The following is a 22,967-nucleotide window of genomic DNA, read 5'->3' on the forward strand; positions in this document are numbered from 1 at the left end:
TATATTTGAAGAGAAGCAAATGTAATCAGTGAAGAACAAAAGACTCTCAAGTCCTACTTAGTCTCTGGCACTGCTGGCTATGAGTTTTGATATGGTACTAACGTTACATAGAACTTTTCGTCATTAAAGTAAGACATACTATAATTTCCCTCAGATCAGAATCATGATTCATAGAACATTTAGCTTTTAGTTTTGAATGATACAATTTCAATTATTACTATCTACAGCTTAATACTAACTAAAGCATAATTTATCCTTTGAATATGAGGTACCTAAAAGCACCTATTTTATAGCAAATAATAGAACAAAAATTAAAGGATCTTTGGAGTGATGTCGGGACCTGCTTATTTCTTTCGAGCGCCAGGAAGGCAAGGTTTTAGGCCAACTTCAAGAGTCTCACCCAGACTCAAGTGCACGATTAGGAGTACTTCTGTTTAGTCTCCACATTACACCTGAAAATCCTGGTGTTGCGTTTTTATTTAACAACCACTTATTAGATTAATTAACTCTCAAATATCAACTGTTACTTAGGAATTCATAGTTATGTTTAAATTCTGTTTTAATGTCAATTCTATAGCAATATTTAGACTGGTCAAATTGGTTTAATGCTTGATCCAAAGCTTCGCTACAATTGAATTATAATTCCTTCTAGGAATGGAAAAGCAAACATATTCGTGACTTATACTCACAATGTTTAGCCAAGATTGTAGAAATGAGCCCTATTTAAAAATTAAAACGAACATAACTTCATGGTGACTGAATGCCTCTGCCAGCTGACGAGGGAAGACAGCACCTTTTTGAGCACCTACATTCTAGTCACCTTTCTATGTGGCTTTGAAGAGCCACCCTGCTTCTCTCTACCTAGTTGACTAGGGGAGAACGGAGAGAATAGGATGGATGGCAACAGGTGCTGATTATGACAAGAGTCAGAGTTCAAAGCTCATGCAGTTAAAGCATGGTGAGCCTGCCTTCCTCATGAAAACAAGCCTAAATGAATGTCAAAAACACTAACCCTTAGACCTATCCATAAGACAGTAGCAGAGCAAAATATAAAAGGTAAGGAAGTATGGAACGTCCCAATCTTAAAAGGAACATGTAAACACATGTCCGAGCCCTCACAGAATAGTGCACTACTTAGGAAAGCCATCTTCTTAAAGCTACCGTCTCCCTTCACCAGCTCATCATCCTTGTTCTCTGAAGTGCCTCTTCTCCAATGTTTTCCCAGATGTCACTCAACCTGCCATATGGTTCGGTTTGTGATGTAGAAGCAATTACCTACTCTTAGGTTCTGGGTGAAGTCGATTGATAAATTACTCACCATTGACTTTAGCACTTAAGAAAGGCATTGAATATGAACGAGAAGAAGAAATCTAAAACTGAACAGTGCAACTCGCTTATCAGCATGTCCCAATACTCAGGGCAAAGGGCTTGCACACAAAAGAGAATGTCATTGGGATCTTGAAGCACAGTGAAGAATGTAAATCTTACTCATGCCTCACTGCTCTGTGAACATGCCTAGAAGGACTGAAGAAAGAGATCTAGACACCAATGCATCTATTACTGTTTCAAGGAACAAACTGAAATAACACTTTGGCATTTATTCAAAAATAAATGTATAAACCAAGTGGATGTTACTCATATAAATATAACCATGAGACGATGATTTATTTGGAGACACACATACAAAACCCTTCAATCATATTTTGAAGCTATGTTATAGAGTAATAATATAAAAGTCACTAGTAAAGGAAAGAGAATATGTTTTTTATTAGGCATCAAGGAGCCGTTTATGCAAATAATATATCTTCCAGAACGAGGGAAATGGGGAAGAAAATAGAACTTTCATCGTCTTAGACATTGTAATTTAGTGCTATAAGTTAGTTATCTATATTAATACCACATTCATGCATTTGTACTTGATATACAAGAGACTAAGTACCTAGAATACATTATAGTAAAGTATGACAGAGTCCATAATTCAATTGATTATCACCTCTTAAGTTTTCTTTGAAGGAGTTAACTATAAAATAAAATTTTATTGTAAATATTTTGTGCCTTTTAATAAAATAAATTCAAATTAAATATCTAGTCTTTTGAACTAAAACACTGTGTACATTTAAAAAAAATTAAACACTGGCCCACTTTGCAGCTCGAGTTTTAGATCTTCCACTCGCTAACTCAAGGTTTGCTACCACCCCTTCCAAGTTGTTGGTTACAAAATGTCTCTGCCAATTATTTGAAAAATTACAAATAAACCTACAGTGATATTTTTCCAGTGAATAGTCTGAAGAAGAAGAAAAAAAACAATCTGGCATATATACAATCACCAGATGTCAGTAAAACTTTGAGCTAATGCTATATTCCCCTGAAATAACAGCCTATAAAAACATTGAAATATTTATGCCATTTTTGCATATAAAACTCCCTTCATCTTTTCATTGTATTTTTATTTTGATTACACACCCTATGGGATAGTTTCTAGAAGTAAGAATTAGTATTGACCTAGATCAAAAACAAAAGATACAACAGAAGAGGGCTGTCTCTTCACGAGATGAATGTATCCTTCCTGGTAAATCGTGCACACAGATTCTTCAGCCACAAAGCATGGACCTGTCCAGGCTGTGGTTCTTGGTGGTGAGTTCACGGGGTCCAGGGACACACAGGGGAGAGTATACATGAGAATGGGAAGTTCCTGTTGCTATTAGTGTAGTCTGTGAGGGAAAAGGTAAAAATAGCAGAACTCCCCATGAACACAGCAAGGGTATACCAGGTACTTACCCAAGTTTCCAACTAGTATAATCACAATTTCCTTCAAGCCACACATCCAAGTCTTAATCACAGGGAAATTCCCCATCAGTATTCCCATGGGTCATTCTTATGCCCACATCATGGTGCAGATGCCCTGATTGAGAAGTCAGAGACAAAGACACATTTGCTACCTTGATGTGCTCCTGAAGTTGTGCTTGATGCTGCCTTGTCAAATTCTCGTGCTGCTTCTGAAACTCGGCTATCAGGAGCTGCTTCTGGATTTGCTGCTGCTGTTGGATAAGAAGTAACTCTTGCTGCAGTTGCTTCTCGCGGACGACAGGATCCACCACAGGCATCATCATCCTGAGGTCTGTCCTTAGGTCTAAAGGTGAGATGGGCTCCAGTCCCATAGGAACCTCTGATTTCACGTCCACTGGAGACAAAGGAAGGAAGACAGAGAATGGGATAGAGAGGTTTGGAAATTAGCACACTGATTGGTAAGCATACCAAGAACAAAAAAACACTATATTTTGCATAACACATGTAAGCACATGTATAAGAAATGAGTATAATCTCTGCTTTATACTGATGGTAAATTGTGTTCTGTTCATCACTTTTGGTAAAGGGTACCTAGGTTAATTCCCACTCAGTGATATGTTTTCTACTCTGAATTTTCTACAATCATCTTTTTTTAAACAGGTGGATTCAACTAGTGGTACCAAGAATCATTTGTAAAATGTATTAGACTGGACCATTTAACTAACTCAAGCGAACGAAGTCCATGAAAACCAAGATGGAGGAAAGATGTCATACAAATAAGGGAACTCTGTCACAAGAATTCGTGGACTTATAAAATGTTTTATACTCTGAGACGGAGGTAAATTCTACCTTAAGTTAAGCGTGCCATGCACTGTATCTGCATCACCGTTACACCTGGGAAAGACATGGGAGAAACTCCATCCAGATTCAAATAATGGGGATTAACCAGAGCAATGGGCCAAGTCCACACATGAAGAAGTGAGAGTAGCCCAGGGCCTAAGTACTGATGTTTAAATAGCAATCATTTAAATTGTGGAAACCTCATTCTTAAAATAAACTAGAGAGAGAGAGAGAGAGAGAGAGAGAGAGAGAGAGAGAGAGAGACAGAGAGAGAGAGAGAGAGAGAGAGAGAGAGAGATATGAGAGAACTTCAAGTAAATATTTAATCAAATCACCAAAGGAAGAAAAGATCTGAAGACCCAAGCATGCCTATGGAAGACAATATTTAAATTGATAAAAATTAAATTAGATAGTATATATGAACTGTCTAGCATAGTTTGAATAGATAAGCATGCCCCCTACTCGAAGAAAGGCTTAAGCATCAAAGCTGCAGGCAGGGTAGTTCTCCACAAGGTGCTTGTTTTTGGCTAGTGTCTACTCTGATTGGTCAGTACCCATGCAGAACTGGTGCTTAAACATTCTGAGGAATGCATCTACCCAGAGGAATCAGAGTGGTCTTAGAATTCAGTCAAACAGGGCAAGTGAAAGACAACAGGTCTTTTGGAAGCTGAGGTTAAAGTTCTTCAAAACTGGTGTACAAGTACTCAGACCTTATACCCAACATAGACAGAAATAACCAGAAATTTTAATTGCAAAAATATTTAAAATACTTTAACTTTCTGAGTGGGGAGGGGAAAATGGTTCAGTCAGTCAACCATGACACACAAAGGCTGCTAGTTTCAACCTCTATTCTAAAGCCAACCCAGTGCTTGCTACAACTCTTCTATTTGCACAAGCCTGAGGATGTGATCTTACCATGCCTCAGCCCCCGCTGTTAAAGAAGAGATAACCATAAGAACAACAATAACTAAAGGCTCAAATGAGAGCAATAACTCATAGTATGTATAGCATACTGCTCAGTAACTTCTTTTTATTTGGGTTTGTCTTTTCCAATATATAAAAATGGAAATTTTCTGTACAGTAAATAGTTCATCAATACTGATCAGCTAGCATATCAAAAGTATATAAATAACTATGGTAATAAAATGGCAACTGATTTCTAGTACCTATTAGAAAAAAACAATTCAGCAACTAAGAATCACTTTTATTAGTAAATAACACAAACCATTAAGAAAATGAAACATTACTTACCATGTAGTTACTAACAATCACATATATGCACATGTATATATGTGCAAGTATATATGCCTATATGCATAATGCCTCATTTCATAAGATAAGAAAAACGACTGAATTATTTATTGCAAATGGTATTTTCAATTGGTATAAAGCTGCCAAAATGAAAATGTAGGTTGATGTCATTTTGCAGGTGAAGGCAGGTACAGGATAGAATGAGGTCTGTCACTGGATGAGAAGAGAGAAAAGTTTTAGAGAGGCAGAGGAGGCTGGAGTGCAGAGGAGAGAGCTGAGAGAACATGGAGGTGGATGTTAAGATTACATACTACACATATTACAGGTTGTTATGACTATTCTTAAGGGATGGATGTGTACAGGATTTTGTGTTGTCTGGATGGGCAAATTATATCTTATCAATTGGATCAGAGGATATTGTGTGATGTGCTCTTTCATGTGGTGACGTAATTCAGTTCAAGAGAGTGTGTGGTGGCAAGATACACTGGGCCCACCATGAAATTGGGATGTGTATACCTGGCCTGGTGGAAGCCAGACAAGAGAGCAGTCAATGAGGGTGGGGAGGCCTGACAGGGTGCTGTGTTGGAATGGCTCACAGACAGCCCGGTAAGAAAGTAGATGGGGACAGCATAGAGCCACTGAGATAAATTAGCGCTAGTTCTAATGGTCTGCCAGAGCCAGAACTAGTGAGAGAACGTGATCATGAGGGTGCGCATGGGAACCGGTTCTGATGATTTTTTATTTTTACTGCAACAGGTAAATCTGCAACATGAACCAGGAGATATTAAATATTCTACCATTTGATTCAGGTTTGCCACTTCTAGAAATAAATTAAATAGAGACAATCCTAATGGAGAAAAACGTCAAAGCCATATTATTTTCTGGAGATTGTTGTTATTATCATAGTTATTAAGTAGAAGGAACACCATAATAAAATATGTCATATGCAGTTGTTTAAGAAATGCAGTCAGTGTCTGGGGAGAGGTCAGTCGATAAATATTTGTTTTATAAGCATAAACACCCTAATTCAATCCCCAGAACCTGGTGTTGCACACCTGCAGTCCTAGTACTGGGGAGGTGAAGACAGTTAATTCCTGAGGCTCACTGGCCAGCTAGCCCAGCTTACTTAGTGATTTCCAGGCCAGAGACAGACACTGGGGTACCTGAGGAATGATAAGGTTGTTCTCTGGCCTCTACATGTATGTGCATGCATGTACATAAGCAATAGCGGACATATGAAAATGTACCCCCATTCGTGTACACATGCTAAAATGTATGAAATCCCTAAAAATGTTTATGAAAGTATTAAAATGCTTAAAAAGCTATAATAAATTGGCATTTATACTATGACACCCAAACTGTATGAATATTTATTGAGCCTCTTACAATATTAGCTATCACTCTGAATGTTGACCCTTAGGACTCTGTAAAAAATTACAGAAACATCAGCCAACTAAACACACACACACACACACACACACACACACACACACACACACACACACAGAAGGAGAGGAGAGAGGAGAGAGGGGGAGGGACAAAGAGAGATTAAAATCGAATTAGTTCATAAGTTCTGATGAGAAGAAGGCACAGAGAACAGATGCTGGCTGTGTTTTAGATGAGAAGATGGATGATTATCCTTTTCTTCTGTTTTCTATATTTTCTTAAATTGCCAGAAATACTCATTTACTTCTACATGTTTTACTGTACTTAGGTTTTAATACCCCGGATTGGGAATTACAAGTTTTATTCTATGCAGGTTTATGAGCTATTTCCAGTGCTTAAAGAAAAGCTTCCAGTTACTCTGTTTATGGATGCCAAGACCTCACATGTAAATGCTCATGTGTCAAGGAAGCTATACTGCACACATGTGTGAGCCCATGCATGCAGCCTGGTGTTGAATGTGTAAATAAGAAGTTTGTAGTGTCGACACTGTGTGTAACAGTTTAATGAGGATGGGAAAACGATTAATTAACAAACTGTAGTTTGGCAGACAGCAACTTCTTATGACATTATCCTTATTCAAACAAGGGATTGTGACAAGTTTGAAAACAAATGAAGATGGCCTAAAGTAGGTCTCTTAATAGAAAGCATCAATGCAGAATTTCTTGTCAAGACTGTGGAGTGACGAGAGAGTTTCGATATTAATTTAAAGAGTTGCCATGAATCAAGCCTAAAGCATTGCTGTTAACAATAGACTTCATTTCATATTTTAACAGCAACATGGAAATCCGACTAAGCCAGGGTCAGGATTTTACCTTATAAACACAAAGCGTCCCAAGACCTTTAGTTTCCTCTTATTGTTCATAAACTATAAACATCAAACCCTTAAGAATTTTTCAAACAGAAGAATGAGAAAAAAAGATAAGGAATAGAATCCTACAGTACTCTGAAACACTCAAGGCAAACCTCAAAGTGTAATTTGACTTCTTAACCTGCTATCCCAACAGAAATGATTGTGTCTAACTGCTTGCCTTTGTTCAGAGACTAATCACTAAATTGTGAAAAATCACCCTCAACTTATAAAAACTCCCCTTGATTATAAATAATTGCCCAAGACTGAGAAAAAGGAGCGGGCAAGATCCCAGCCTTCCATCCAATTTATTCAGCAGTGATTCACATTCCATTTGTCTGGACTAAATATAGCAGCATTTATACAAGAAATCAATAGCGCTTGCAGAGAGGAAAGCAGAGGCATGAATATTTCATCAAATGTGAGGAGAAATGGCAATCACCAGAGTCGTGGCTCTGGCTGGGTCATCTCTGGCCTGCTGGATTCGCCCCTGCTACTCGGACAACAGCTCATCTCTGCGAATTACTCTTGTATCCCTGAAGTTCTCTATTTTTAGCAGCTACTGCATTGTGGGTGACAAAAGACGTTTCTTATCCCAAAGAGTACGTTGGATTTTTCTGACATCTTTGCTGACGGGCTAAGGAGCTTCCCAGGCACAGCAGTAGAAGTATATAATATCAGGGATGAGTTTCAACAAGTGGTGGTCGCCTTTGTACACAGAATGTGTCAGAACAGGACAAAGTGAGTAGCTACTGTATTTTAATCAAAAAAATTCAAGTTTAAAAGGAAAATGTAACCACAGGTTTTAGCAGTGGATAAATAGAACAGCCTCTGTTTATACTGCTTTGAGTTGGTTTGTTTGGGAAGACACACACTTCTTCAAAGGCTGTTCAGAAGCGGTTGTCAATGGCTCGCGTGAGAAGGCAGCTGCTGACAAATATTAATATTAGCATTAGTTATCACTGAATTCCATTTGTTTTCTTAACAAAATCCAACACCCAGAACACAAGTGAGAAGGAGCCAAGATAAAACTAACTTTATTTGAACTTCTTTTTCTGAGATTACAAATAAATGCTAAGACCTTACTAAATAGTTCAGTGGTTAAGAGCACGAGCTACTCTTCCAGAGGACCTTAGCTCAGATTCCTACATAACGGCTAACCACCATCCGTAACTCCAGTTCCAGTGGATCTGACACCCTCTTATGTCCTCAGTAGGCACTGTATGAGGTGGTGCACAGATATACATGCAGACAAACATATACACAAAATAAACAAGTTTTAAAAATAAAACTAAAAATGAACACATGCAAACATGTATAGATTGTTTTTGATTTTTCAGATGCCCAGGTGAAATATTTCCCCACACATATTGTCTGATCTCAACTATCATATTATAAAAAACCATTTATTCTGTGTTCATAGGCTTGTTCCTTGATAGCTGCGATTTTGTTATTCAAAATAAGCATTTTCAAGATATTTTTCATTTTCTATTCTTTTTTTTAAGATTTATTCATTTATTATATATAAGTACACTGTAGCTGTCTTCAGATACACCAGAAGAGGGCATTGGATCTCTTTACAGATGGTTGTGAGCCACCATGTGGTTGCTGGGAATTGAACTCAGGACCTCTGGAAGAGCAGTCGGGTGCTCTTAACCGCTGAGCCATCTCTCCAGCCCCCTTCATTTTCTAAGATATTTATAAGTGAAAAACTTTCAATTTCAAAGCCAAAACAAAATTCTAGATTGTGTGTATATGTGTGCTATTTAGACAACTGTAAATATTATAAACACACACACACACACACACACCAGGCTCAGGGCCACAGGTGATCCCAAACCTAACGACCACATATCTTTCTTAATTCTTACCTTGTGATGTTGTTAAATGACCTGAACAGTCTTCTTATTTCTAAAGAAGGATCCTGGTTGCTATTTCATTCAGTGGCTCCGTAGAAAATTTCATCCATTTTAACAATGTTTCATGTGACTAACATGTAAATGTAAACATTTTGATGACAGAATTTTGTCCATCTGTAAGTATCACTGTGGCTGAAGGCATAGTTTAAAGCCTCAGTTTCACACATAAACTACTATCATAGACATGTGTGGGTCAATGAATGACTTAGCTTTTTATATTCAAAGTGCTACAGAAATCAAAGCCAATAACATTATCAGTTAATATTTGTAATTACAGAGGTCCTAATTCAGGATGTAGAGTCAACACTGCTGGCCAAAGCCAGCATCTATTCAGTTTCCTTAAGCTAAAGAGTGTTGACCCATAAATTTCTGGCAAGTGGACATATGAACTGAAATATCTAGATTTTGGAAGAAAGGAATCTTACTTCGATCACCCATTGTATTTACTCCATTGTTATCCACACACAGAGACCTAGGAGGGTGTGGATGTGTTGCTGGTTTCCTCAGAAAGACTGCCAGATACACTTGCCATTATTGTCACACCACTCCATCAAATAAATAGGCACTATCACTAGCTTCAGGTGTGGGAAAGCTTGATGGGACATTGCTTTAACAGTGCATGCAGGGCTTCCTAAAGGATGGCCAGGATGATAGCCTGAGTAGACATTTTCAAACCTTAACCTTCACACTAGTCTTTCTTGGTTCCAGACTTCAGTCTCTGCCTGGTAGACTGGCTCTATTAAATCACATTAATACTCATCCTACCTCTTCATCTCTGAAATTCTGGTTTGTACTGAGAACTGTGACAACTCTAGTTTATCAGGGAGGGCTTAAGACAATCATCACTCTATGCTTTAATGTATCGTCTTTTTGTTTCTTTTACTTTTTGGTTAATCAAGATTGGTAAGGAATAACTTTTAAAACTGTGACCCAATACCACATAAAAGGTTACTCAGTTGAAACACCACTCTATATGTATGCACACAATTCTAGTTGCCTTCCTTCTCGGGTATTAAAGATCATGAGGACTGTGCAAGAGATGATCCATGAGCCAAGCTCTATTGGATTTATCCTAAACCCTCATCTCATGGATATCAACTCGGCCCTGAAGCATCTTGGAAAGAGTACTGAGATGCACACTGGATTTGGAGGGTTCTAGCATTCTGGCCCCATCACTTCTCCCTCCCTTTGCCTATGCTGATTATTTTACAAACATCACTGATGGAGTCAATCTCAGGTTACTCTTCCGATAATGAGTCTGGCCTTGGAGCCCTGATCTACGGCCACGTCATTATGTGATGAAGATGGACAGCGCAGGTGCCTGCACTCCTGACTATGGGGCAGAGGCTTCAAGACTGTCTACAGAGTGTGGCTCCTGAGGAAGGAGTTGGAGAACAGAAATTTGGGCTAGCTCCTCATAGAACGGGCCAAGAATGCACAAAAGAGAAGCTCATCCTTGAGACTCAACAATTCCTTTGGCTTCCAGGAATGGAAGACAGAAACTCAGCCAAGTTGGCAGGAACTCAGGGTTACTGGCTGGTGGTTCTACTGTCTAGGAAGAACAAGAAAAAGTGACTTCTTTGTGCTCCTCAGATATCACCATCTGGATCTTCTGGTGGATCTTAGCCATCAGAAGTTACTTCTTTCCCAGGCTAGGGGCTGACTTTAAGTTGGTGTTTGTTTCCTTCCGCTGCTCCTATATGCTGTGGACTATGTTCTTAAACCCTTCTTGTCCAACTCATGTCATCAACATTAGCTTTTTCACCTCCTCTCTAGGCTTACCTCTTGCTACCATTTCTAGAAGCTGGGCCACTGACCAGAACATGGCTTTTTAAATGACATCCTCATTCCTTATCAACTTAATTCAGCAAACTTTCTTTTTGAGTATATTCTATCTTATGCTAAATAAAAAGTCAATAAAAATAGAAGGTGTGATGCAATTCAAGTCACTGCCAGAGCTCACAATCAGGTTCACATGAGGTGGGAGAGAATGGGGCAGGGTAGTTATGCTATGTGAACCATGGTAATTCACACGACTGCAATAAAATGAAAACAAAAACAGGGCAACAACAAAATAAGAACACATAATCGTAGGGTGAGGAGTAAAAAGGACGAAAACAAGTTCTTCCAGTCCTCTTGGGTGATGTTGACATCCGTTATGTGAAGGGAGAAGTGAGGAACAAAAACAGGCATGCATGGTGAGAGAGGGAAATATGGAGTGACAAACTAGAAGAAAAGTGTTTCCCTCCTCACCATCATCCCATCCCTTTTATTCTTCCACTTCTTGGTCAAACTAATGAATGAAAACAGAGTGAGAAGGACCCTGATAAACTTCAGGGAGCTTTACAGGCAGAATTCTGGGCTCTGGCAAATAAGTCTATGTTGTGAACTTCTTTGCTTCCTTCAATTCCATGTCTATTAGTCTAAATCCCCTTGACATTTGCCTTCTCTGAGGCTTCCCCCTCACACTCTAGCCTCACCAACGCATTTGGGAGTAGAGAAAACCAATACTTATGCTTTTCATTTTTTATTTCTTCTACTCTGTTGGGTGCATTGCATCGCTGGCTGACAGAACAGAGGCCTTGCCTGAGGGTGGTTTGCATGTGGTGCTGGATCCCTGATCCCTTTTCTCAGGCCTACATTGCAGCACCTGATTTTAAGTGCTTTCATCTTTAATTTTATTCCCCTTTGGTTTTCTCTCCAGGCCTCCACCCCACCCTGCCCAGTGATTGCTTTAACTTCTGGGTTTTATTTGTTTCCTTCTATCTAAACACGCACACAGGAATGAATGAATGAATGAATGCATGCATGAATGAATGAACGAACGAACGAACGAATGAATGAACGAATGAATGAATGAACGAATGAATGAATGAACGAATGAATGAATGCATGAACGAATGAATGAATGAACGAACGAATGAATGAACGAACGAATGAATGAACGAACGAATGAATGAACGAACGAATGAATGAACGAATGAATGAACGAATGAATGAATGAATGAACGAATGAATGAATGAATGAACGAATGAATGAACGAATGAATGAATGAATGAACGAACGAACGACAAGATGAAACTCAAAGAGTACTGTGAAATAGAAACTCATGCACGTAACTGCATGGTTGTACTCACAAATGCAAGCACGTCCTGTGAAAATCCTAAAGCAACAGTTTATTGGACATTTTGGCTATTTGAATTCTGGACTATGCAAATTCCAGACTTTGCTTAAATTATTGGTAAATGAATACAATCGATTTTCAGGCAAAACAAATAACCATTTCAAACAATCTCAAAAGGTTTCAAGGTGTGATTTTGTATTTTCTTTATCTCTTAAAACACATAACAACCATCAAATTGGGGTAGGAGAACACATAGAAAAATGCACCTTATCAATCTATACCATTTGTTCCGTAGAGTTGCCAAATATAGGTTACATCCTAGATATTAATGTCTAACTGAAGACCTATAGCATATTAGAAAACTAGCCAAAAGTGGCAGAATGTAAAGTGAGAATTTATTTTTCTTATTTCAAACTTGAAAGAGGAAGAAATATGTATTATATATTTCAAAAATCCTCTTAAATTCATTTAACAAAATTCTTTGAAATTTCGTCCAAGATATTCGCCAGTTCATTTATTTATTATTCAGGGCTTTACATGGTGGACTGCATGCTTGGTTGGCACATAAGTATCTTCATCAGAATCTGTAGTCTCAGAAGTAATTTTAATGGAAAATTGAGTTAATAAGTTTGAGTGTGCCTAATACTAAAATAAATGATTTAGAGGGAAAGTAGTTTCTTTAATTTAACAATTCTGCCCAAACTTCGTTTTAGGAGTATAGATATTCCTAGCATATAGTCTATTAACATTTATAATACAAACATCAGGAAATAAGAAGAATGAGTAAATTATCACACATTATTAGGAAAAATGTTTGTAAGAATTGTAGAAATTAGTTTGTCCAGAGGTGTAACTCTTCCCCCACAGTGATTGTGATCAAACCGTGAATATCTCCAGTTTCTTACAGTGCACTAATACAAGGCATAGATGCAAAGAAAACAAATGCAAACGGCAATCTTGGCTTTGATTTACTGTTCTCTCATTTCCCAGGGGTCTGGACAGGAAACGAAAATAACCACAAATGACTAAGATATCAGTAGTCCTTGAAATATCAACATTTAAGCTAAAGCAGGCTAACTTTTTAATCAAAGGCTTTGCTATTTTGATTTACTTAATTCAAACTCCCTCTCTGCAAATATGCTTTTGAATTAAGCAGTCATAACAAACCATAACACAAGCATGAATTGCCAACTAATTTGTAGTGCACACTTGGTTCTGTCTGAAAACACACACACACACACACACACACACACACACACACACACACAGTTCTCAACTCAAAGGGACTGAGGGATACTTTATGCTAGAGCCAAATGGGAGTGGCCATGGCCTGAGAACACAGGTTTAGGTTAGCACAAACTCCATGTTCTCATGTGGAAGCAGTGACTTGGGAAGTTTTAAGATACATTGGTGGGGAAAAACCACACATGGTCTGTACTCACTGATAAGTGGATATTAGCCCAAAAGCTCGAATTACCCATATACAATCCACAGGCCACATGAAGCTCAAGAAGAAGGACAACCAAAATGTGGATGTTTCACTCCTTCTTAAAAGGGGGAACAAAAATAGTCATAGGAAGGAGTATGGAGACAAAGGGTGGAGCAGAGACTGAAGGAACAGCCATTCAGAGCCTGTCCCACATGTGGCCCATATCATATATATACAGCCACCAAACTAGATAAGATGGATGAAGCTAACAAGTGCATGCTGACAGGAGCCTGAGATAGCTGTCTCCTGAGAGACACAGCCAGAGTGTGACAAATACAGAGGTGAATGCTAGCAGCAAAACACTGAACTGAGAACAGGAACCCCATTGGAGGAATTAGAGAAAGGATTGAAAGAGCTGAAGGGGCTTGCAACCACATAAGAATAACAATGCCAACCAACCAGAGCTCCCAGGGACTAAGCCACTATCCATACAAAGACTACACATGGACTGACCCATGGCTCCCACTACATATGTAGCAGAGTATGGCCTTGTTGGGCACCAATGGGAGGAGAAGCCCTTGGTCCTGCCAAGGCTGGACCTCCCCCTGCCCAGTGCAGGGGAATGTCAGGGGGTGGGAAGTGGGGTGGTTGGGGAGGGGGAACATCCTCATAGAAGAAGAGGAGGTGGATGGGATAGGGAGCTTATGGCTGGGAAACCGGGAAAGGGAATAAACATTTGAAATGTAAATAAAAATATCCAATTTAAAAAAAAGATACATTGGCAGAATCATCCTATAGGTGGTTTTAGCAAGATGGGTGATTCTCCTATCAGCTCCACATGCTATCAGATGTAATCTTAGCTTTCGAGTTGGTGGAAGCTAATGCTGTGATAAGAAGTCAGAGTTGCAAAGGGTTTTATCTATTAGTGGCAGGTTGTCAGTTATGACAGAGAGGCAGGCTATTCAGGCCCAAAAGCTAGCCTGGGACGATATAATTAACCTCTGTACCTGCAACATACTGACTCATTTCTCTACTGCAGTCCTAATAGTCTTTGCAAACGCAGCCTCATTTTGGAGTTCTCATTGAGCTTTCTAAACTTTTGTTGTACTCCTTAGTTCTTACCCTCCGAGAACTAAAAACGTCACAAAGATTCTTGCACTATGGAAACAAAAGCCAGTTTATGTCACTTTTAAATTAACAGGAACTAAGAAACTAATCAACGGCATTATGTAATTTGATCTAAAGTTTTAATCTGATATCATGGCCGGCACCAGCAAATGAAACCCAGAGGAGGCAGGAAATTTTATTCTTTTAAATGGATACTGTAAGTATTAATTTGAAAGAGTTCTTTATTTAATTAAACTCAAGTTTCTTCATCTGAGATTGGGGGTAAGCTTACTTTCAAAAAATACAACAAGAGTGAGACAAACTCCCCTTTTTTCGTGTTTTGTGTACAAGTTATATTTTCAGTTATAGACAAGCATCAAATGACAGACACCCACAAAAAAAAGAAAGAAAGAAAAGAAAAAAAAAAGAAAGCTTTTCCCCATGGAAACCTGATACTACACGCAGAGGATACCATGGTAATAGCAGAACCTAATGTATCATGTGGCATAAATTATTGCTTGGTAGATATCGGCTAATAAATGCCTCTTAGTAGATACTATCTCTTATACCACTCTATGAACAAAATACACTTGCTTATTCCTCAAATCAACTTTATCCAAGAGTGCATTTGCACCCTTCCTTGAGACCTTCTCAGTCTTGGCCTGGGGAGATAGCTCCACTGGTAAATTATGTGCTGTGTAGTCCTAAGTAGCTGTGTTCAGTCACCAAGACCCACTTGGGGTAGTACTGTGTACCTGCAGCCTTAGGGCAGAAGAGGTCTCTGATGCTTAGTGCCCAGCCAGCATAGGCTAATTGGCTTGGCAAGCATCAGAGCAGTGTCAAGAGCGTGTCAAAAGAAAAAAAAACAAAAAACAAAAACAAACAAACAAACAACAACAAAAAATAGGTAGATGGTGCCTAAGAAATAATATCAAAGGTTATCCTCTTGTCTACACACACACAGACACACAGACACACAGACACACACACACACACACACACACACACACATACACACATGCATGTGAATACCCACTTACACATATACACATAGAAGACAGCACACATCTTTTGGGAGAAGTGTAATACCCTCCTAATAAGAGAAAATTACTTTGAACTAATAAAAAAGAATCCAGCATATTCTGTCGGTTTCGACACCTCAATTTAAGATAACATGTGTGCAAACACAAATGCTCTCGAGACATTGAAGAATGAGAGTGGAAAGTGCTGTGCATTGTGACGTCCATCTTTCATACTGGATCCAGAACTTGTTCGTTCCTACAGAGTGGAGATGGACCTGAGGCTAAATTCTCAGAAAGCCCTTATACAGAAATGCAACCAAGCCGCGTCAGAGTCCACCTCCAGCCTACTCATCTGTGGTAGTGCTGCTTCTCAAAAACCTAGACTGTGTCTTTAATCTGGATCCTTTCTTCCAATAAAGCTTTCTGACTAGTTTCAGCATCTTACGTCAAGAGGCATGTATTTTGAGGGTATAGGAGGAGAAACCCAGATGTTCACTCAGTTCTCTGTGATTTCCATCTGGTTATCCAGGTTCCATCAGATTCCGATTGAACTCACTGCTCTGTGGGCCTTGGGCACGTGCTGCATTTATTTTGCTATATTCAAACTAGGGACAAATCATGTTACCACTCTTTCAAATAACATAAACTTGTCATTTTATGAGGATCACAATTACAGAATTAAAAAAAAAACGAATACATTTAGACCAAAACAACAATAAAAGCAAAAACCCTTCCAATGATGCATAATTTCAAACTTGGCCAATCCAGCTTGATTGGCAACCACAGTCATGTCATTGCCACATGGTGGCACCACTTCTGCCTGTAAACAGAAACATCGCTGCCCTTGTCAGGAAGCACATGTAAGCTCGTGGGAATCATGCACAGTGATATCATTTAGCTTCTCGTGGAGGATTCAAAGTTGCCTTTCCAAATTGGGGCAAGAGTAATGTAAAATATCATACTAGGGAAGAAGTGGTTTTAGTCTTTAGATTACAGAACCTAAACAAAGGACTTACAATGTTCTAGACACAGCTTTGAGGATGTTATAGAAAGGGATGTTTGTCTGTTCTTTAGGATATCATGAAGCTGGGTCTTATTGCAACCTGTCCAACAGATTTTAATTCAAGAAAAACACAAGTCATCAAGTAATGTGGCCAAGGTCACGTGTACTAAGACCTAAAGCAGGAATTAAACACATAACACATGCCACTTGGGTCTGAAGCCTTGGTCCTGACAACGCCATCCTGACTCTTATTTATCCCTGTGGAAAGTGTACTCTTTTGTGTTTACAGCCTTTGAGGTAAGCCTTAATGTAAGTGCTTCCGGAAGCATTTTGTTAAAATATTACCTCTATTTATTTTTAGAGGTGAAGAAAAGTTTTTGCTTGTATCTGGCAACACGTTCCATAGAGAATTCTGCTCTTAAATACATTTCTGCATATTTTGACACATTTGTATATTTTCAGGTATGCTTAGCACATCTTACTTAGCTCTTTTAAAGAAATAAGCGTGTATGTAAGAATTCTAAACATAGGACTTCAACTTTTATTTTAGCCTTTATAAAGCTAATAATTCTATATATTCTGCAGTATCTCACCGGTTCTCCTTTGAGTCATGGTGTCTGAATCTGTCTAACCTCATACACTGACTGGGAGGTAAAGAATCTCTCGGATGAAGTCATCTTTGCTACCTGATTAACCAAATCCCAGTTGGATTAGTTCAGAGGCAGAAATATGGAATTCTAATTAACTGTAAACAATGCTAATGAGGTTTGAATGTATTAATCATAAATTTTAAAACATTTTTTAACTGAAGAAAGTAGTAAAAAGCAAGTGGAGTACATCTGGTTTTTGATAGTATGAGAAATGATTTTCCAGAATAGTGTTTAGTGGTAGTTTTTTTTCATATTCTAATGTTTTTGTTTCTCTTCAACATACCCTGTGTTCTATTAGAGAATTACTGACCATAAAGGGGAATACATCAATAGGTGAGGGGGAGTCTGCTTCATCAAAACAGGCCTATAGCTGTTAAAATTTGACTTTTTACATATGTAAGTGTGGATTTGTTCATCAAGAAAAGATAACCATATTTGGCGTAAGAAGCTGTAATAATACTTCATGTGGATTCTCCTTAATTAGACTGTGTTTAAAAGTTTCTATTTCTGGTAGCTCTCATAGTATCTGTTTATAGAATTTGCCTGTGTGGCGAGAACTGTCAGCATAGAATGCATCTGAGCCTTTCAACGAAGCCTCAGGATGACTAGTCTGAATCTACGGCCGAAACTTAGCACCCACACATCTATATGAAACCATAGAAAGCACTAGAACGAAATAGAACTCTGCTGAGCAAGGAACAGCCAGCCATGGTCCATGAGACAAACACAGTCTCCAGTCCTCTCTAAGCCTGTCTCTGTAAAACTAAACATTAGCTCTGTATGTGTTCTTGTATGTGTGGGTGCCAAGCTTGTGTGATATATAAGGGGGTCAGGGCTCTTCTCTGGTGTTGTTTCTCAAGCCCAATCTACCTTGGTTTATGGGCATGTACCCAAAACACACCCCAGTATTGCACGTACTCAACTATGTTCATAGCAGCTTTATTCATAATAGAAACTAGAAACAATCTAGATGTCCCTCAACTGAAGAATGCATTAAGAAAATGTAGTACATCTATGCAATGGAATACTATTCAGCTATTAAAAACAAAGTCTTCATGACATTTGCAAGTAAATGGATGGAAATTGAAAATATTATCATGAGTGAGGTAACCCAGACCCAAAAAGAATATCCACATTTATATTCACTTATAAGTGGTTATTAGTTAAATGGTTAAATACAGGACAACCATTCTATAATCCACAGAACCAAAGAAACTAAGCAAAGCAATTAGGCCCAAAAGAGGATACATGAATCTTACAATGGCAAAAAATAGTCATCAGAATTGGATGGAGAGAGGTAACTGGGTAAGAGAAGAAGTAAAGAGGAGTATGGGGATGGTAATCAGGTGTGGGAGGAGGGAAAAGGGAGAAGGCTCCCAGTGAGAATGGAAATCCACAGGGATGCTTCTATGAGACTAGCTAGAGACATGGGATGGAGGAGGCTACAGGGAATCTTTTGGGGATACTCTAGCTGAGATTCCTACCAACTGGGGATATAAAGACTGAAGTGGTTGCCTTCCAGTGGCAGGACTTCCAGTGGAAAGAGGGGGACATCCACCCAATCCCCAAAAGCTTCAATGCAAAATTTATCCTGTCTACAAGATGTTCAGGGATGAAAATGGAGTATAGATTGGCCAACCAATGCCTGCCCCAACTTGAGATCCATCCTGATGGAGAGAGCCAACCTCTGACAGGAGGTTTATTTATTATTTATAGACAGGAACCTAGTATACCTGTCTCCTGAGAGGATTCATCCAGCAGCAGATAGAAACAGAAGCAGAGACTTAGAGCCAAACATCAGGCAGAACTCAGGGACTGGGGGATAGGAATTGAGCCAGCCAGAAGGGTCAAGAATATTACAAGAAGACCTAGAGTAAACTAATCAGGGTCCATGGGAGCTCACAGAAACTGAACCACCAACCAAAGAGCATGCAGGGGTTGGACATAGCCCCCCACATTTGTAGTAGATATGTAGCTTGGTCTTTTTTGGGTACCTTAACAATTGAAGCAGGGACTATCTCTGACTCTGTTGCCTGCCATTGGATCCCCTGCCTGATTGCAGCCTCAGTAGGAGAGAAGGTGGGACTAGATGTCCCAGGGAGAGTGAGGTGGTACCCAAAGGGAGGTTTCCATGTCTCTGAGAAGAAGTGGAAGAAACAGGAGAGATTTGTAAGGCAGAATTGGGAGGAGAGGAGGCAGGAAGGCTGCAATCGGGATGTAATGTGAATAAAAAATAAATTATGAAAACAAAAATAATTTCTTTAATAAAATAAAAGACAGCTCCAAACCACTTCACTGTTTCTATACAAATGTCAAGCTTATATTTCACATATTTTCATATCTTCCTGTCTTAGTTAGGATTTTCTTACCATAACAAAAATGCCATAACCAAACGCAGCTTAAGGAGGAAAGAGTTTATTTTATAAGGCTCCATATCATCCTCACGGAGGGAAGTCAGAGCAGGAACTCAAAACAGATCAGGAACCTGGAGGCAGGAGCTGAGGCAGAGGTCATAGACGAATGCTGCTTACGGGCTTGCTCCCCATGACTTGCTTAGCCTTCTTTTATATAGAACCTAGGACCACCAGCCCAGGAATGGAATTGCTCACAATGAGCTAAACCCTTTCACATAAATCACTCAAGAAAATTCACCAAAGGGTTGCCCACAGGCCAAGCTGGTGGAGGCATCTTCTCAATTGACATTTCCACTTCCAAAGGAACTGTAGCTTGTGTCCAGCTGACATAAAACTGGTCAGCACACTCTTTTACACACAGACTAAAAAGGACAAGATAATATACAGAAACCAAGCTTTGAATGACATTGACAAGGAAACATTAGAAAAGTATGCATTTTTGGCACTCTAATTTCCGTGTCTAATGGCTAGGTGGATTTAGTTTATACTATGTATTCTAAAGCACACTAGACACTTAAGGAACCAACACAAGGATCTCAGAGCTCCAGTGCAGATGCGAGCTTGTGTTTACAAGTTAGTGACAGACAAATCACTGATGAACTTTGTCTGGTCAAGCAAAGTAGTAGAACAGTGTATGGAAAAATAGCTAACAAAAAGTTTTTAAGGTAAGACTGTAGTTCTAAATTAATGCGACCCAAAATCTTAGGAAATACACTGCTAAGGACCGTAGATAACCTTTACTCCAAAGGTGACTAATTATTTTCTATAACATCCGCAGTACAACTGGGATGTTCCCAGCAGAACACTCAGCAGCTTGCGAACCTCCTCCTTACACAAATGTTAAGACCCATGTTTGTAAAATCATCCTTTACACCTACAGTTTCAAGTCTGCAATCTTTCGAATTAAAATTATATAACCGTAAAAAAATTTATAGTCACTCTCATCCCTCACAGAGCTTGCCTGATGTCTAGTTTTTTAGTGCTTTATATGTTTAGGGTATTAGCCCTTTGTCGGATGTGGGGTTGGCGAAAGTCTTTTTCCAGTCCTTAGGCTACTGTTTTATCCTTTTGACAGTGGTCCTTTGCCTTACAGAAGCTTTTCAGTTTCATGAGGCCCATTTATTAATTGTTGATATCAGGACCAGAGGTATTAGTGTTCTGTTCAGGACATTTTCTCCTATGCCAGTGCATTCAAGCCTATTCTCTGCTTTCTTTTCTGTGAGGTTTAGTTAATTTGATTTTATGTTGAAGTCTTTCATCCACTTGGACTTGAGAGCTGTACAGGGTGGTAGATATGGTTCTATTTGCATTCTTCTACATGCACATAACCAGTTCGTCTATTATCTGTTTTTGAAGACGTTTCCTTTTTTCCCCTTGTATAATTTTGGATTCATTGTCAAAAATCAAGTGTTTACAGATGTGTGGATTTACTTCTGGGTCTTCAATTTGGTTCCATTGATCAACCTGTCTGTTTTTAATGCAGTTTTTATTGCTACTGCTTTGTAGTACAGCTTGAACTCAGCGATGATGATGCCTCCAGAAGTCCTTTTCAGTGTACAGAATTATTTTAGGTATCCTGTTTTTCCATATGAAATTGAGCATTACTCTTTCAAGGTCAGTAATGAATTGTGTTGTAATTTTGATGGGGGATTGCACTGAATTTGCAGATTGTTTCTGGTAAGATGACTATTTTTACTATGTTAATCTTGCTGGTTCATGGGCATGGTAGATCTTTCCATCTGGCATGTAAATTTATAAGCACATATTAACAGTAAAGGAAAGGAAAGCCATGCTAAAATCCAAACCTAAAGAATACAAGTAACAAGTAGGATTCAAGGAGGGACATGTGACTCTCACTGAAAAGGGAAAGTAGAATTGACATTGTGGAGTGAGGGAGGGGACTGTGCAGGGTGGGGTGGGAATGGGAAGAGGAAAGGTCAGGTGGGGGGAAGTCTGAGGGAAAGAGTACTGGGACTCAGGTAGGGTATTCATCTCTGGGAACAGCTAGTAACCTAGGGTAAACGCAATTCTCAGGAATATATGAGGGTGACCTTAGCTAAGACTCCTAGCAATGGGGGATATGGAGCCTGAACTAGTCATTTCCTGTAGCCTATCAAGATGTCCGATGAAGGGATAGGGACACCAATCCAGCAACAAAACCTTAGACCTACAATTTGTCCCATCTACAAGATGTACAAGGATAAAGTCGAAGCAGAAATGGAAGGAATGCCTAAACAATTTCTGGCCCAGTTTGAGATCCATGTCATGTGAGGGAGTCCTTGACACTGTCGACATCATTCCACTATACTTGCAGACAGGATCCTAGCATGACTGTCATCAGAGAGGCTCCAACAAGCCAATGATGGAAACAGATGCAGGGATCCACAGCTAAACATTGGGACGAGCTTGGGGTATCTTGCAGAAGAGGAGGATGCGGGATTATAGAAGCCAGAGGGGTAAAGGATGTCTAAAGAAAACCTACAGAATCAATTAACCTGGACCCATAGGAACCCACCAACCAGGGAGCACGTGTAGAATTGACATTGACCTTCTGCACATATATAACAGTTATGTAGTTTGGTCTTCATGGTGAGGCACTTAAAAGCAGGAACAGGGTCTGTCTCTCACTCTGTTGTCTGCCTATGTTACCCCCTTTCCTTACTGGGCTGTCTCATCTATCTTCAATAGGAGAAATTGCTTACACAGGAGTCTTTCAGAGTTCCTTGCCTTTGACACAGAGGAAGAGATATACTTAGGATTCTTTGCAATTCCCCAGTTCAGTAAGAAAATCCAATCAGCCCCATTTACCATGTTTCCATGATGTATCAGTCTAATTAGGTTTACTCCTCTGGAGGCAAATGTATCACAGTTCAGGACATATTCACAGGCATAGATCAGAACTTTCTGTTTACAGAGAAGGTAGAACAGTCACACAGGTGTCCTTTCGCTTAAATGGCCATTGTATCTAAGAAGATAGCTTCTTCAACAAAGAAGACAAAGAAACAAGAAACAAACCTAGGGCCCAAGAGATGATGTGCCATCACCACTACTATAAACATTTCTTCTTTTTTTATCTCAGCTTTGTGTGAGGCTAAGTGTACAAGTCCAGCTTCTAACATTAATGTGT

The 22,967-nt window shown here is 39.2% G+C and overlaps 1 protein-coding gene across 38 annotated transcripts in view; it reads right to left on the minus strand.

Moving 5' to 3' along the window:
- Hdac9 (histone deacetylase 9) overlaps positions 1-22,967 on the minus strand; it is an 862,183-nt gene that overhangs the window by 391,691 nt on the left and 447,525 nt on the right. For all 38 annotated transcript variants that reach the window (XM_063262499.1, XM_063262495.1, XM_063262482.1 and 35 more), the window contains 1 exon segment: positions 2,940-3,181. In XM_063262499.1, the coding sequence (XP_063118569.1) occupies positions 2,940-3,181 (242 nt within the window).

The sequence above is a fragment of the Rattus norvegicus genome, chromosome 6 (assembly GCF_036323735.1).
Source record: "Rattus norvegicus strain BN/NHsdMcwi chromosome 6, GRCr8, whole genome shotgun sequence".
NCBI classification, from domain to species: Eukaryota; Metazoa; Chordata; class Mammalia; order Rodentia; family Muridae; genus Rattus; species Rattus norvegicus.